The sequence below is a fragment of the Plasmodium vinckei genome (genome assembly GCF_900681995.1).
Source record: "Plasmodium vinckei vinckei genome assembly, chromosome: PVVCY_14".
NCBI classification, from domain to species: domain Eukaryota; phylum Apicomplexa; class Aconoidasida; order Haemosporida; family Plasmodiidae; genus Plasmodium; species Plasmodium vinckei.
The window spans coordinates 609,798-628,017 of record NC_051306.1 but is presented as its reverse complement, the minus strand read 5'-3'; the positions used below and the strand labels follow the sequence as shown (position 1 = coordinate 628,017).

The 18,220-nt window shown below is 23.2% G+C and overlaps 3 protein-coding genes across 3 annotated transcripts; 1 reads left to right on the top strand and 2 right to left on the bottom strand.

Annotated features, from left to right (window-relative positions):
- Nucleotides 1-5,172: 5,172 nt before the first annotated feature.
- PVVCY_1401720 (DNA replication licensing factor MCM4, putative) lies at nucleotides 5,173-8,004 on the bottom strand (the record flags this gene model as incomplete). Its single annotated transcript, XM_008624852.1, has 1 exon — nucleotides 5,173-8,004. One exon carries the CDS (start codon nucleotides 8,002-8,004, stop codon nucleotides 5,173-5,175), a length of 2,832 nt encoding a protein of 943 aa, XP_008623074.1.
- A 1,870-nt stretch (nucleotides 8,005-9,874) lies between these two features.
- Nucleotides 9,875-11,749, bottom strand: PVVCY_1401710 (U4/U6.U5 tri-snRNP-associated protein 2, putative; the record flags this gene model as incomplete). The annotated part of the gene is made up of 1 exon (XM_008624853.1): nucleotides 9,875-11,749. The coding sequence occupies one exon, from the start codon at nucleotides 11,747-11,749 to the stop codon at nucleotides 9,875-9,877; it is 1,875 nt and encodes a 624-aa protein (XP_008623075.1).
- Nucleotides 11,750-14,799: 3,050 nt separating this feature from the next.
- PVVCY_1401700 (conserved Plasmodium protein, unknown function) lies at nucleotides 14,800-17,055 on the top strand (the record flags this gene model as incomplete). Its single annotated transcript, XM_008624854.1, has 1 exon — nucleotides 14,800-17,055. One exon carries the CDS (start codon nucleotides 14,800-14,802, stop codon nucleotides 17,053-17,055), a length of 2,256 nt encoding a protein of 751 aa, XP_008623076.1.
- Nucleotides 17,056-18,220: the final 1,165 nt, after the last annotated feature.

The window sequence follows — 18,220 nt, the reverse complement described above, 5'->3', positions numbered from 1 at the left end:
TAGCTATATGGAGGTGTATTTTTTTTAGTTCTGTTTTCGAAAAAAAAATCTTAATAACCGTATGTGCATAAAGCTACATATCATATGATAAAATAAAATAATTTGGTATTATACATTACAATCATGAAAAAAAAAACTAACATAAAACAAAATTTATAGTAAAAGGATAATAATAAATAAATAATGCAAATATAAGTTTTATATAACTTTGTGTGCTTCATTAAACAAGCCGGTATACATATACACGCGCACAGTGTTAAATTAATATATAATATAAAAAACTATAAAAATAAAAACCTAAATGCACATACATAAATACATATATCTATATATATTTTTAAAATAACTAAAAAATAAATCTGGATTTTTTTAAAAGTGTAATAAACAATAGATATTTTTTTTAAAAAACAAAATATCTTCTTTATATGCAAATTAAAATCTATGTGTAAAATACAATCACGTATAGTGCATAATATACTACTTATACAATACAAAATAAATGACAATATTTTATGTTATGGAAAGAAAAAAAAAATATTACATAAAATATGTATGAGTATAATTTATGCAAAATTACACACCTTATGAAAAATTGCTATAGAAAATGACAAAAAAACGAGAGATCTGCATGAAATAAAATATATATATATGCGTTCGGCTTACTACATTATATACTTCAGTATACATGTATTTTACTTTAATATGCTATGTTAATTGAAAAGGCATTTCATGCAATCATAACAAATCATATATGATAAATATGGGTACTATTATTTTTAAAACATAATCAAAAAAATAAAATAAACTACTAGGTTCTTATATTATGTAATAAATTATTTACTAAACATAAGTTCGAGTATGTAATATGTATTACGCTAAAGTAATCCCCAAAGGGTATCAATAACATTTACGAAAAAAATATACGTAAATAAAGAAATAAGAACAAAACCTAATAGTTATTTTATTAATATAAAAAAATGTAAATAAAATGAAGCAAAAAAATTAATATACAAAGCATTAAAAAAAATAATAGTATATAAAAAAAAAATGTGTAAACATATATATAGTAGGTGTATATGGCATGTAAATAAAAAATGCTTTACAAAGCTTCAAGGATTTTTTTTAAATAAATGCCACTAAACATGTAAAATATTATATATTCATTTATTTAGGTAACAAGAAAAAAAGGTGTATGATATGTAAACATTTATATATATATTATGTACAATATAGGGTATAATTAAATTAAAGCTATTAATTATCCATAATTTACTCGTAAAATATGGAGAATTGTGTTACATAACTATTATTTATTCCATGTATTCGAAAATAATAAAGAAAAAAAAACGTATATAAAAAATATATTAAAATAATAAGTTTACATTAGTATTCTTTATAAATTACACGCATGAGGCATATATGCATATATATGTTTTGTACTTGTGTAAATCATAAATATCGTATCGTGCTGCGTAAACAAATAAATGTGGTTTGTGAATTGCCATAAATTACATTCAAAAAATATCGCATATCTCATAATCATACATTTTTGAATAAATTTAAATTTCTTTTAATAAGCTTGTGAAATATCCATGTATTAATAAATAGTAATAAATGTAAACAAATATTATATATAAAACAATGTATATTGGGCACTAATAAAAAATTGTGTACACAAAATTTAATAGTGCTGAATATATATGCTTATATGAATAATATATATTATAATATGGTACTTTTGTAAATTTTAATTTATCGCTTTTTTCCATTAAAAAATTAACATAGTCCATTTAATATATATATATTTACGATCTCGATGGATATATGTCTACATTAAATGTAAATATATGCATATATATAAACGCATGCATATGTATAATATATACTTTTATGAAAAATTATGTTTTCTTGTTTGTTTTCTAAAAAAAACATATAAAGTTATATAACGTTTTTTGCAAGACTTGTTCTTTAAATGTGAAGTATGTACGTCAATAATGTATAGACAATATAGCATTCGAAATAAAAACTATAAATTAACTTTAATATATTATTTAAAAGCACACATATATTTCTTCTCCACTATATTTTTAACTATGTTAATTGTGCACAATTACACGATTTATATGTTATTTATTCAGAGCATATAAAGCACATAATAAAAAAACAAAAATATGTAAAATTAAAAACTAAAAAAACTATATTTCAATTATAAAAAATTAAATATAAAACATAAATATTTAAAAATCATAGGATAATATTATAAAAGGGCATCTTATTGTTCCATTAGCACACTAATATAAATCGATTTATGCATACACCCGTAAGATCTACGATATCACTAGTTTACACAATAATAATATATAAGCTTAAATCGTGCATATATATGCATGCATAAGCTTTTTTTCTTATATAAATAAAAACTACAAAATTTTAAGAAACTCATATAAATTAAATATAAAAAAAAATTACACATATATACAAAGGGTGGTATACTCAAGCTAATATATTTATATTTTTAAGCATAATAAACATTTAAAACTACAATTAAAAAAATTCAAAATCCAAAATATATAATGGTAGCACAAAAGACGTTTATTTGTGTTAGTGTAACATTAATATAATATTTACATAAAAAATCGTGTAAGCATAAATGTTATTAGCATTCCTTCGAAAAAATAGTTAACTTCAAATTATTTTCTCCTCTCTATATTTTTATTATATTTGCATTTAATCATGTACATTATAGCATTATATAAAATATATTTACCATGTACAGTGGTTGTATATACTAAAAATTAAATGAAATAAAATAAAAAAAGACGCACTAAAATGGTATATCACGAATCTTTATTAATATAAAAAATAGTAAACTTAGCAATTTTTTGCTTTATATATGCATTTATATTATAAAAAAAATGCATATAGCATGCAATAAATTTTATAATATGTGTATAAAAAAAAATTTATGTATATATATAATATTACACACAAGTAATTACAACAAGGTTACCACTTTTATATTGTAAAAAAAACAAATAAATGCTTTTTTATTTGTTCTTTACATTTTTACATTTCATTAACAAAAATCACAAGGTTATATAGATAGAGAAAAATATAATACATGCATTTATATTATTTTTTCTCTTACTTATATGTACGTGGTATAAAGTGTATATAGAATTATAATATGTATGTATATCTTTATTTAGTACTATAATGTTGTGTATAAACACATAAGTGTAAAAAATAAACATAATCGTTATCAGTAATAAAAATATCATCAATAAATACATTACATAAAATTAAAATAACTTCATAAGCATTTATAACTACAAGCATTATACGCATGTACTATATACATATGTATAATGTAAGGTGTTAATATATCGAATATTCAGATATATAAAAATCTCATAAAATATAAAATCTATAACATATAAACATCACTTAAACAAAATGATATTGCATTATACACATTTTTTCTAATAAGTATATGAACTCAAAATGTGAAAAATCTGGCTTATTAAAAATGAGGTATCTATATATATATCTTATGAATCACTATTTATTTTTAAAAAATTTTGTCATCGTAAAATAATACTATTATTTTTTATCATTTAAATTTTTATATTTATTTGTGTTATATATATTAATAAAAAATTTTAATGTGTTTATAAATATGACCAAAGTGTGTTTATATATGGTTTCTTATGTAGTATAAAATAGCAGTAACTCTCAGTGCCATATTTTATTATTTTTGTGTGCACATTTAAAACTATTATATAGTATAAATATGATGCAGAAAAGATATCGCTACATGGTGGATTTATTATTATTTGTTTGGGGAAAATATTTAAAGTGTCGTTATTTATGTAAATTTAAATTTTTTAAAAAAAGATAATATAATATTTTCATGTGAAGCATTCTCAAAAAATACACAATAAGGATGTAGATTTATATTTTCGTGCTTATTTGTAATAATGTGTGATGACACTATTTTATTTCCTTTTTTGCATTTATACACATATATATATTTAAAAGCTATTATATATAAATGTATGTGCTTTTATATTTATAATGATTAAGGGGTAATTATAATGCTCGAAGGTGTATTATGTGAAAATAGTATTTATTTGTTTTTTAAATTCTAAAAGGTAACAAATAAGAAACCAAATAGAAACATGAAAGGATATAAGTATTGAACAAAGTATTTATCTTTTTTCTTTCACCTTTCCTAGTTGTGCTGAATAAAAAACTATCATATGCACACGGGCTCTCATATTTTTGCTTTAATTTTCGTATAAACGGTATATTTTAATTCTATGGTATTATTTATAGAATCTTTAAATATTTCCTATTATTAAAACTGATGTGCCTCTATTTTTTATTATTATAATTATCTATATAAGAAATGCTCTTATATTGTATGGGGATCTCTATAATTTTATTACATTCTCAGTTTTTTCTATATATGCATTATCTCTCTATATATAAAACATCAACATAACAAAGTAATTCCACATCATAACATTCAGTGGTTTGAGGTGTATCACCATTTCTTTATAATCAATTATAAGGAAAAAGGGTGAAAGTATTACATAGGGTATTTAATCCAATGGTAACCCCATAATCTATATCGTCTTCTTAATTATATATAATCATTAATATATTTATTAAAGAAGTTATTATTTTTAAATAATGAAAAAAGGATAAAGTATATGCTTTATAATTTCATTCGTGACAGTGTTTCTATTATTTTTTATATTACGAAAAGACATAAAATTAAGTTATATGAAACAAAAAATTAAAAACCTATATACGTAGAAATATATGCATAATTAAAAAAAGAAAGCATACAGGGAATGATACATATGTGTGTATATGTATGTGTATCTGCAGTTGAGAAAGAAGCATATGTATATGCTCGCAATCGAAAAAGTAAAAAAAGATTTTTATGTATCCCACCATATAAATTATGTGCATGAGGGATATAAGATAAAATAAGAAAAAGTAGCACAAAATGTGTATCTGTTTTTTAGGAATAATATAGTGTAATAGTGTGAAAAAAATTCCCTTTTATTAATTTCACACTTTGCATGAGCATAATATGCATAATATTTATACGTGAAATATGCTAATTTTATTTACTCAAATACAAGTATGTGCATATCTCTATTTCTTATACAATCCAGAACATAATCGTGTAATTTCTTGTGACTTTTCTAAATCATGAAAAGCTTCTTCAAATGACTTTCTGTCCAATGCTGCTCCTTGGGTTCTATCATTCATAATAGCTTCCTGACAATGTATTAGCAATTCATCTTTAGACAAATTTTTTAAAACAAGAGCATTTAATATAAGATCTTTGATTAAATCTGCTTTTTTTTTATGTTGAGAAGTTTGTCCCAAATTGACTTGATCAAAATCTATTCTACCACTTAGTGGATCTATTAAACTTTGGAAGGTAGCTATATTCATTAATCGTACTGCTTCATTTGCTTCTTCAGGTGTTACAACATTTTTTAATTTCATTTTTGCTAAACTTTGGCTTAATCTGACTAATCCTTCTAATTGTCGAGGGCTAGCTGTAGGTGATTTGGTTCCTTCTTTACATCTCATTTTTATATACTCATCAATAATAATTTTTTTACTTTCTAAAGAAATTATTGGGTTACATGTTATACGACAATATGCTATATATAAAGCTAACGTATTTGCATCAATTAGATAGTGTTTTGAATTTTTTCGTATACTTAATTCTCCAAATTCCTCATCGTTGTTATCCGATTCTTCATCTTCCTCTTCTTCTTCCTCATCTTCGTCTTGATAAGAAAAATTTTTGCAAAGTACGGCAGCTAATTTTTTATCTTCATTTTCATTAGCTTGATCAATTACAAGATATATCAAATCAAATCTTGAAAATAAAGATGGTGGTAAATTAATATTTTCAACAACAGCTTTGTTTTTATCATATCTACTATTAATTGGATTAGCAGATGCTAAGATTGAGGTACGGGCATTTAGTGTAGCTACAATACCTGCTTTGGCTATTGTAACAGTTTGTTGTTCCATAACTTCATGTAAAATTGCTCTTGCTGAATCATCCATTTTATCAAATTCGTCAATACAACATATTCCTTTATCAGATAAAACAACAGCACCAGATTCTAAAATATATTCTTTTGTTTCTGAATCTTTTGATATAAATGCTGTTAAACCTACACTACTGCTACCTTTACCACTTGTATATATTCCACGAGGAGATAGTTTATGTACATAATGTAATAGCTGTGATTTAGCAGTTGATGGATCACCACAAAGTAATATATGTATTTCTGATCTGTATTTATTTTTAAATTTATCAGTAATTTTGCTTCCCCCAAATAATTGACATAATAAACCCTTTTTAATATCATCTCGACCATAAATTGATGGTGCTATTGAATCTACTAATCTTTGATAAATATTTGGATCTTTACTTAATTTTTCCATTCTTTGCACAACTTCTGAAGTAAATGCTATATTTCCTTGTTCATTTAATTTTTCTAAATTATCTTCTACGGTTCCATCTTCATTACGATTTAATATTACAGATGAGGTATTATTTTGTTCAGTTAATTTCATTTTTTGTTTGTTTTCTTTTTTAATATGTACAACATTTATATAGGTCCTATGAACACTATTGTAACATCTTGATCTAGGGTTTAAACGAACAGGAGATGCTTTTAATATACCTGTTAATTCTACATTATCACCTGGTTTAGTATAATCTATTAAATCATCATATGCATATACAGATATAGATTGTGGTGTTTCTCCTTGTTTTAAATGTTCTGTAACTTCACTTAATTTTATTAATTGCTTAGATGAAAAACAACAATTATTATGCCATAATTCGAAAGTATTTTTATTATTACAATTATTACAAGTCAATGGTTCTTGTACTTCTCCTTGTATAACATGCTCATAAACTTCTTCATTACATTTTTCATAATTATTTACTCCAATTCTTTTTTTTGATGTACATTTAAAAGCAGCCATAGTCATTTCAGGAATAATATTGGAACATCTGATAATAACTCCCTTTATGCAAACTAAAGTTTCGATTTGATTTGGTCCCAATTTTCGAGGAGTATCCTTATGTCTTTTGTTAAAAAAACGAACTCTACAATAATCTTGTTTATTAATATTACCGCTCATATCATTTATATTTCCATTTTGCATACCTGGGGATCCAGATTCTGTTTCCCCCTCAAGTACAAGAGCCATAAGAGAATTATATTTTGCACTTATAATTTTATCTATTTCACTTATACAATCTGAAGGATATTCAATAATTAATTTATATAATTTTTTATTAAAGAAATATATGTGTGTTAAATCAACTTCGAAAGATTTAATATGATCTAAAGCTTTTACCCCATCAGTATCATTTTCATCATCATTACAGTTATTTAATTTACACTCATTTTGTCGACCTGTTTCAATAAATTTTATCATTTTCCATCCATAATATGCTAAATACACTTTTAAGTTATCTCGATTTAATAATATGTACTCAGTTATACTGCGGTCTTCATCTGTAAATTGTAATACATCACTATAGTTTGTTATATTGAACTCATCGAAAAACTGATTAAACAATTCTTTTATCTGTTCTAAATTACTATCTATAAAATGAGGTAATCTCCCTGATTCAACATCTTCCATAAATGCTTCTCTACCTACATCTCCTATATCAGCTCTTGCACATTTTATTCTTCTAATTGCTAAGGGTGTGTGACCATATCTAAGAAATTGTGAGCCTGTGTTACTTTGATTCAAATATTTAGATTCATTTAGCATACTATTTAAAAAGCTTTTGCTATTCTTTGTTCGCCTACTAGATACTGGGGTGTGCATAAAATTGCTTCCAAATATCTCATTATTAGTCCCAAAAATACTCGGCGAATTCTGTATATAGGAATTGTTATTTTGAGCTGGTCTCCTCCTAGGGGTTCCCATTGTTTAAGTAAGTTCCTTGGTGTAACTTTTGTGAAAAAGGTAATACGTGAGTTTGATTGAAAATAAAATGGTACAAACCAGCTATGTGCAAAATTTATATCCTTAGAATATGCTATATATTTATTGGGGTATATTTATATGTGTAAGATATAAAAGAATCTTTTTTTTTCTCAACAAAATTGATAAGAAAAAAAAATTATATAACGAAAAATAATATAATAGATACAGCTAAAATTTTTCACAGAATAGTAGTATAACGTTTTTGGCAATTGAGCCAAAAAAATGATAGTAATTGATAGTTGGGTAAAAAATATATATATTCTTCCTTTTTATGCATAATTCATGTTTAATATGTGAATATATCACTGGGCATCCTCAAAAAAAAAAATTTTTAATATATTCCATCATATTTTAAAATGTACACTAAAAAAAAAATATATATATACCTTGCACATGAAAAGTATAAATGTATTATAATAATTGCAACATTTTCAATACACTAAAATAAAAATGCAAGATTTTATTTCTTTGCTTAATTTTCGAAAAATACTAAATAAAAAAATATAGTCTGTACATAAAATTGGTAATATATTATTGTCTTTGAAACAATGAAAAAAATGTATATTTTCACTTGTGCAATATTTTAACTTTTATTAGGCTTTTAAAAAATGTGCTAAATCTCATAATGTGTTTTTTCTTATATATTTAAACATATGGAAAATATTAAATATTTAAAAATCATTATATATTATATTAGATTAAAATAGAGCCATAATGTAATGAAAAAAAAATTACACATTTTTACACCTTACGTCATACTTGATAAAAAAAAGTATTAACATAATTATTATTTTAAAATATAAAAGCAAATTTTTACTATTCTTTTAAATGCTTAATTTATTAATTTATAGGAAGACATATTTTTTTTACTAATTATAAGAGAGAAAAATATGTTTGTGGGAAAGCTTTTTTTTTAATTTTATGCTCAAATTAAAATACTACATATATTATAATTTTATATGCGCATGTAAAAATAAATTATTTCACCATAAAATAATATATATTCATTTTATTCAGCTTATCGAACAGTGTGTTTTTTCGATGTAAAATAATTTAACAAATATTGAATTTGAAAAGAATGATAGTAATCCATCTATTTTTATTTTTTTTATTTTTCCTTTGTGCTTTGAATTAAAATAATAAATAAAAAGTATAATAAATAAAACGGTGAAATGCAACATTTTTAGTATTATTTATAGTTTCCCATTTTTCTCCATCATAAATGTGCCATTGGCTATTGTGAAAGCAAGTTTTCTATATGAAATAAAATCATATGTCTATTCATTTTGTGGGATATTGTATAGTTTTCACAATCATCGTTATTTTTATGTGCTAATTAAGTACTTTTATTTATCTACTTATTTCCTTATGAATTTCTTCATATTATTATTCGGTCGTTGTATGCTTAATGCATATTATTTATTATAATTTGTTCATAGTTCTTTTGGGGTTCTTAAATTTATTGCACTAGATTAGAGTTGGTAAAATTTAGGGGAAAATAATAAAAGAAATATATACACATGTGTATATATAGAAAAATTCACATAAATATCAGGAAAATGCAACTGTGCGAGCTCAAATGCAAACCAAATTAGCCACATGTTTGCTAAGGATTGCTTATTGAGCATAAAAGCAAATATAAAAATTCGCACAAATTAAAAAAAATTAAATTGTGTAAGTCATAGATATGTTTATATAATGTAGGATAAATGCATGCTCATAGCCTTGCAAGCATGCTACTAAAAAATAAAAGGAAAAAAAAAAGCAAATAAAATATGATAAACTAAGATTAAAGACAATGATATGCAACTTATAGTATCTCTCCATTTAGCTGAACATCTTGACGCTGATATAATTGAATACATGACTCTGGTAATAAAACAAGTTGTGGTAAAATCGAAATAACATGTAGATCTTCAATTTCATACCATTCGTTTGTAGCTTGTTGTAAAACATGTATTTTATATGAACCATTAGCAACAGTACCAGTATGAAATATATTTGCAACTAAATTATATTTTGTTACTGGGTTTTGGTCAAGATAATCTTGATGTACATAATCTTTCATATCGAGATTTTTGATAACAAAATTAACAATAGTTCCATTTTTTTCTGTAAAAAAATTATTTTTTGAAAATCTTTGTATAGTAAAAATTAAATATTTTGGCAATTTTGAAATAATTAATGTACTTGGGACTGCTTTATCTGATAAAAATGTTTCTGTTTCTCCATCATATTTTGTTAATAATTCAAAAATGGATACTTGAGGTATTATATTACTTTCGGTTGTGCTTTTAAATATTGGAGGATTAGGCAATTTTAAAGATAAAGTACGAAATGGGGTTTTCTTAAATATATAGTTTTTGTCTTCATTAAATTCATTATCGCCTTCATCTTGGCTACTATTATTATCATTTAGATTAGGGGCAATGGAATTAGTGCCTCCTGAAGTATCATTTATCCCTTCATAATTTGTACCTTCTTCTGTTATATCATCTTTTGTTTTTTTAGTTTTAATAATTAATTCTCCATCAAAACAATAATCAATAATATTTATGCCATCATACATCCATTTTGTCTTCTTTTTCTTATGGCTACTACTTTTATCTGATTCATAATTTGTGTCTTGTTTATTTTGTTCTGCAGTATTATTTTTTTCACCTTCATCACTTTTGGGATGGGCATTTTTTGAAATATTGCTATTATTTATTAGATTATTTTGCTTGTTTGTTTGATTGGCTGTATTTTTTTTTTTTTTTTGTAATTTTTTTTCTGAATGTCTATGAATTTTATTAATAATCCATAAAAAAAAGTTTAGTGGATCATTTTTTGTACCAATTTTAAAGTTTTTTTTTGATTCAATACCTACTGCTTGTAAAAATTCATGAGGTGATACAACTCCTTTAAAATTTTTTGGATTATATATTTTTTTTAACAGTTCTGCTAAAACAACTATTAAATTTTTTGCAATATTTTGCTTACTTTCATATAATAATAACATATTTCTTAAAGGTACAATACAACATAATAATTGTATAATTACATTACAATAATCTGTATGCTTTAAATTATTTAAACCAACACACCCTGGGAAAAAATCAGCACCGTCTAAAGATTTCCCCAAAATTAAATTATTACATAAATGTTCTACTTGATCTTTATTATAAACAGGCTTTAAAAAATATTTTATATCATTTAATGATGCATCATGGATTTCATAATTTTCAGGAATACAACAAGTTTTGCAAGTTTCTAAATTTATAAAAACATAATGGTTTTTTTCTAATGCGTGAGTATATGCATATGTTCCTCTTCCGATTCCTTGAAAATATATGCCACATACTAAACATGCATATACATGTAAATTGGACAAAGAAATACTACATAATTTTTCAAAATCAAAATCAAGTAAATTTCTGTTTATTGTTCTTAAATAAGGACATACTCTAATCTTGTTATTGTCATTAGTATTATCAATGCTATTATTTTCATTATTCTTAGTTGTTTTATTATATGATTCACTTTTGTCATTTATATTATTATCAATTTGTTCTCTTTTGTTTAAATTATTTTTTACATTAGTTTCACTTTCTAATGAATTATTATTTTTTTCATTTTTTCTCCTTTTGGGCGCTGCTCCATCATCATCATCATTTTTTATTTTTTTCGCGGGTTTTCTCGCCATGCTTGATGTATCGTTATCTACCCATATGTTCCGTATATGTCACTGTATATATGTTCTTGTATACATATATTGTGATATCACTATTTTTCAAATAGCTAAATATATTCTTGGCGATTTTTCCAAATCAAATTATTCATACAGGTATACATTGCAAAGTAAGCCGTAATTTCATATAATCATTCATAGTATATGCATATATATAATTTAAATAAAGATATAAAAAGTTGGGGATATAAAAATTATTTTTATAATTTCTCCAAATTTTATTTTTTATATGCGCAAGCTGAATATTTATAAGCATACCGGAACCGGTTGATAAAAAAAAGGCAAATGAAAAGTTTCTTCAGTAGTTATGCATATGTATAATTCATAATATATTTTTTTCATTAATTTATATAAAAATATTGTAATTTATAAATATATGGGTTAAAAAGAAAAATTAAAAAATATTTAAGAAAAAAAGAATAATAACCCAGAATAATAAAATACAAGGATAATGATTATAAGTGTGTCAAAAGTATTCAACGTTGTATACATTGAAGAGTTAAATTATATCGAAATTATAGTAACAAATTGAACATCAAAAATATAATAAAAAAATGGATAGCTACAAATTAATATGTTGAGAAAGTTTGGCTAGTATACAAAAAACAGCATTAGCAATAAAAGGTATTTTATTATCTCGTTTGCTATTTTTTAGAAGAATTTAGAATTATTAAAAATAATAAAATATATATATTTGTGGTGTATGCTACCTATTTGTTTATTTTGTGAGCCACTTGTCCGAATAAGCATTATACAATAAAAATATATTATTCTTATTATAATAATGTGATTAAAATATAAAAATGCTATATAATTAAATAAATATTATAAAGACATACTATATATTGTTAATGTTAATTATCCAGTTTTATTTTTTAAAAGACATCACTGTAAAACATATTTGGCTATCTATGTATATATCATTTGCATTGTGTATGGATACAACCATTTATGTTTTTTTTTTGTAATGACCCATTATTAAAGGAAAGCCAACCTCAAAATAGCTAGCATACCTTATATAATTAATGTGTGATAAATAAAACGATTGAAAAATAAATTAAGAGTAGAAAAAAATAAAACCTTGCAAAATATACTGTATCAAGATATATGCATACATAATAGGGAAATGACGATGGAAAATATATCCTTGTCATTTCCCCATAATAAACACAGACACCCAATAATATAACCAATTTTTATAACCAAAAATATATATAAATAATAAGAGTAGTGTTTAAAAAAATAAGCTAGTTGTACAATAATAATCCTTTTATATGATGCTTTCTTAAAATTTTATAATGACCTTATTATTTATTTCCAGAATATTAAAAATGAACATCATTATATGATATATTACAATTCCTATATATATGAAGTACTTTAAATTGCTTTTATTAAAAAATTTGAGTTTAATTTTTATTGGTTTAATGAGGGAATAAAAAATCAATAAAATAAAAAACTTTGTAAAATTTCTCGTTAATATTGTTTTTTCGTTTTACCATAATTCCCTTTTTTATTTCATAATATATATTTTTTTTAATAATTAAATATAATTAAAAAAGGTAAGCATCTCATAAAAAATAACAAAGTTTTATTTGTGGTTTGTTCGTTCATTATTACAAGAGAATAGCGCAATTATTAATAATAATAATATGTACAAGTTTTGTTAAATTTTTAATATTTACATATGCTAGCAAAATTACAAGGCAAAAATTGGGGCAAATTTATTGGGAGAAAAATCATTCGGGCCAATACGATAAAAGTAATAAAAATTATGCCTTTTTAATACGTATATATATATATTAATATTATATTCTTTATAAGGATATTAATAGTTATACCTCTTCTTTTAAGGGAGGAAAGAACATATTTTATTAATAATAAATTACGAAATTAGTATTTGAATGATAAACTCGTAAAATAGCCATTATATATTTTTTTAATTGCTCATAATAATGTAAAATTTTTATATAATAAATATATGCATATACAATATATATATACATGTAATATATGTATACAATAGTACAGTAAATATATATATATAATATATATATGTATATATGCATATTATCCACTAATATGTATATCATTGTATACATAATACCATATTTTTTATAAAAACGTAAAAAAATAAAATATAAATAAATCAAGTATATTTATATTTTCCCAAAATATGCTGATATAAATATGCACATAATATAAAGCCGAAAAGGAATATAAATTTTCCATATAGCACACATGTGAATGCGCTATACATAATATAGCCTTTTCTGTTTTATATGTTTATATTTATACCTATATATTATATACATGTATTTTTTAATATATATGGGCATACAAAAATACGTATAATTTTTTTCCATTTGGTACGTAAAATTGTATAAAAAACTGCCTATATATATTAAATAGGCTTTAAAAAAAATATACGCACATACATATGCGTGTGCCCCATTTTAATATACAGTGGTGATATGCCACGCTTTTGAAAACGCGTACATCCTGAGAAATGCTTTCTCATATCGCGAAAATATATGATTTTATGATTTTTATTATGCCTAAGTAAACTAATGAAGACCTACAAAAATAATGCAGGTTTTATTACAGAAAAACGTCTATAGTTAGTAGTGAAATACAAGCGTTGGGGGAATACGTGACTATATATAGTATATGCAATATATACATATATATTGTATAACTTTGATACACGTAGATAGAGGAGACACTGCAAAGACACAATAAGCAAAAAAAAAAAGAAGATCATTTATATACTCAAAACTATATATACGGACAAACTACGTATATGTATATTTATAAAGAGTAGTATGCTAAAATAAGTTGCATAAATCGGTTTTCTGTTATTCCATTTTTTGATTTTGTTGTATATATTTTTTAATTTTGTATCATAACCTATTTTGTTTTTTTGTTTTGTGTTTGTTTTTTTTTGTCATTTTTGCTACGTCTCTTTGCCTCCTCTTTTTTTTTCCATCGACTTTTTTTCACAAATGACGAAAAGTGCGGGAGCTCACGGGAAAGCCGCTAAAGGCAAAGGGTTGGATATACATAAAAAGTTTTTAATAATAAAATCAAGAGAAGATATAAAGAAGTTAATAAAAAATGATAACCCAACAAATGAAAAAATAGATGAAATGCAACACTTATTAGAAAACAGTGAATTAAAAGATGAAAAAAAAAAAAAAAAAAAAAAAAAAGATATAGCAATTCCTCGATTTAAAATATGTGAAAATGATGATTATAAATTAACGAAATTTGAAAAACCGACACATTATATTAGATATGAATTATATAGAGATCAAGTTACTGGAATTAAATTAAATGATGGTTGTATAATACATTATGATTTATTAAAAGAAGATGAGATATTTTTAGAAAGTTTAAATTCTTATATGAATATACATGTAAGTAGTGATGATTTTTGTAAATTGATAGACAAGTTTGAGAAATTAACTGGTTATTCAGATAGTAAAGAAGAGATAAATTTAAAAGATGCATTAAATGCAGCTAGCGAATTAAAAATAAATTATAAAAGTAATATAATAAAAGATATTCATACATATTGGAAGGCTAAAAGAAAAAAATTAGGTAGACCGTTACTTCGTATGTTTTGGAATAATGCACAAAATATACTATCCCATTATTCAGTTTTTAGATCAAGAGTAAAAGAAAAAATGACATTAAGAAAACATAAAAAAAAAAATAGTGAAGTTATAGTTAAAATGCAAGAATTAATAGAAGATTTTAAAAGATTAGATAGAATTTTAAGAAAAATGAAACAACGAGATGAAAAAAAACTTTTATTGTTACAACTTAATTCAATTTTATTCGATCAACGAAAAAATGAAATAAAAGATAAAACCTATGTATGTCCTATGTGGGACTATTTTAAAGATTATAAAATTGATAAGATTTATAAAAAATTCAAAAAAGAAAAACATTACAAAAGTTTGCATGCCAACAGTCATATGCACCACCATCATCATCATCACCATTCTATACTTAGTAGAAAAATAAGCAAACAAAATGACACATTAAAAAGTTCTAATTTTTCTGAACATATGTACAATCCTCGAAAATCGAATCATGATGAATATAAAAATGTTGTCCTCATTAAAAGAAGAGGAAGAAACAATCGATTATGGATTGATAGAAAATCTATTAATAATAGTGAAATAAATAATATGAGTGATTTAAATTATTATTGTGATTTATCTTATGTAATAAATGATCGTATTGACTCATCATCTAAATTAAAAAAAAATTATAATGATAATATTGTTAATGATGTTTCATCTACAAAAAAACATATACCAATAAAGCTCGATATAAAAAGTACTGATCTCAAATATTTAGATTCAACATTTTTTAGTAACACAAATAAAAATGCAACAACAAGCTATGCTGATAAAATAAGTAATGGTGAGATAGACGGAGAAAACCAAGGAATAAATGAAACAAAAAAAGAAAGAAAAAGACGAAAAAGAAAAAAAGAAAATAATAATGAAGATATATCTTTTTACAATACAAGTACAAATTTTCCACCCTTAGAAACATATAAGGATTCATCAAGTATAGTGAAAAGAGAAAATATACCTAATTTAATAGATGAGTTTTCCAAGGGTGAAGGACAAACATATCGAGATAACCGTGATGAATATATTTGTAATACCCATAATAATGGAAATGATTATGCTGTTAGTGATATGGTAGAAAATAATGAAGTAATATTAGATAATAATTATGCTTATGAAAAAAATAAATTAGATGAAATGATAAATGAAAATAAAAGAGCAATGGAAGCTATTAGGGGAGGACCAAGAAGTATAGGGGGGATATATGATGAATATTATGATAATAATATTGAAATGGGAAATAAAATAAAAAAATTACCGACATCTATAAATAATATTAACTCCGTAAATGAGGTTGAAAAAAATAATTATTTATATTATCCCAGCATGAGACATAATAATAAAACAATTTTTCAATTTGATGATATTATTAATCCTCATTTAAATAGAAATGATTATTTATTTTGTTTAAGTAAATATGCATCTGTACAAAAAAGGATATTATTTTATTTGGAAAATATATTAAATTTTGATACTTTTAATTTTAAAAGTAAAAAAGGAGATGATTCTGCTCATAACCCTTCGAAAAATACTTCACAAAATTCTCAAATAAATATACCTCCTCCAAATAATGATATTGTGAAAAATGTGGGAGAAACAAAATGTGATTAATTAGTGCCAAGAAAATTAGAGGCGACACAAATATACCTATATGCATATTTTCTTTCCATTTGTTTTACTTATTTGTGTTTATGGAGTTATTTTTATTTGACTATGTTTTTAGAAGTATAAGTGTGAAAGAATCTTTTCCCTAATTTATTTTTTTTAAAGGGGAATGGGAATCGATTCCTTATTTTTTCATATTGCTTTTATTTTTTCTAGTTTTTTTTCTTTTTTTTTAATATATATATGCACACCATTATATAATCAATATTCATATTATTTGTTATAAAACTTAAATTTTTTGTGTATGGTATACATATAGTATGCCAAAAGAATGAACAAATCAAAGTTACCCAGTAGTCAACTATTTTGGATGTCTTAAAACATATGCTATGTATAATTAGGTTCCTAAATAATGGATATATTTGGTGACTAATAATTATTAATTCTCACCAATCATTTATCATAGAAAATGTAAGTTTTATTTCTTTCTTTACAAGCTTAAATAAATTAAGTACAGTGGTAAAATTTTTAATTTAGTTCAAACTTATTTTATTCTTGTTATTTTTGCTAATCTAACTTATCAAAAAATTTTAGAGAATACTTTTTTGAAAATGCTGAAATTAATGAAAAAACAAGCACTAAAATGAAAATAAAAATGAATATCATGTTTAGTCCATATATAATATATATATATATACCATATTAGTCTAGCGCATATTTTCCGATATATGTTTTTAAAAAATTTATTCATAATTTTGTATATTTTATGTCATACAATATTAATGCCTACGTGAATATTTTAGTAAGTTGATAAAAATTAATTTTAGGTAACACAAGCATAAAAATCATATTTTATACTGATATAAAAAATTCAAATTTGAAAAAAAAAATATATAAACACTTATAACTTGTATACTATTAAAAAAAATGGAAAAATAAGAATAATAAAAATTTCCATTTATGACGATATATTTTGCACATTCCTTTATTTTAAGGAACATGAAAAAATAACAAGTAAACTGTAAAATCATAAAATATCTCATTATTTTGATAAATTATTACACTAAAATTATATATATTGATATTTTGTAACATTAAAAAATAAACGAATAAATAAAACTCGTACGGAAAAATGTTTAGTTTATAACTATGTAAAAAAATAAAATAATAG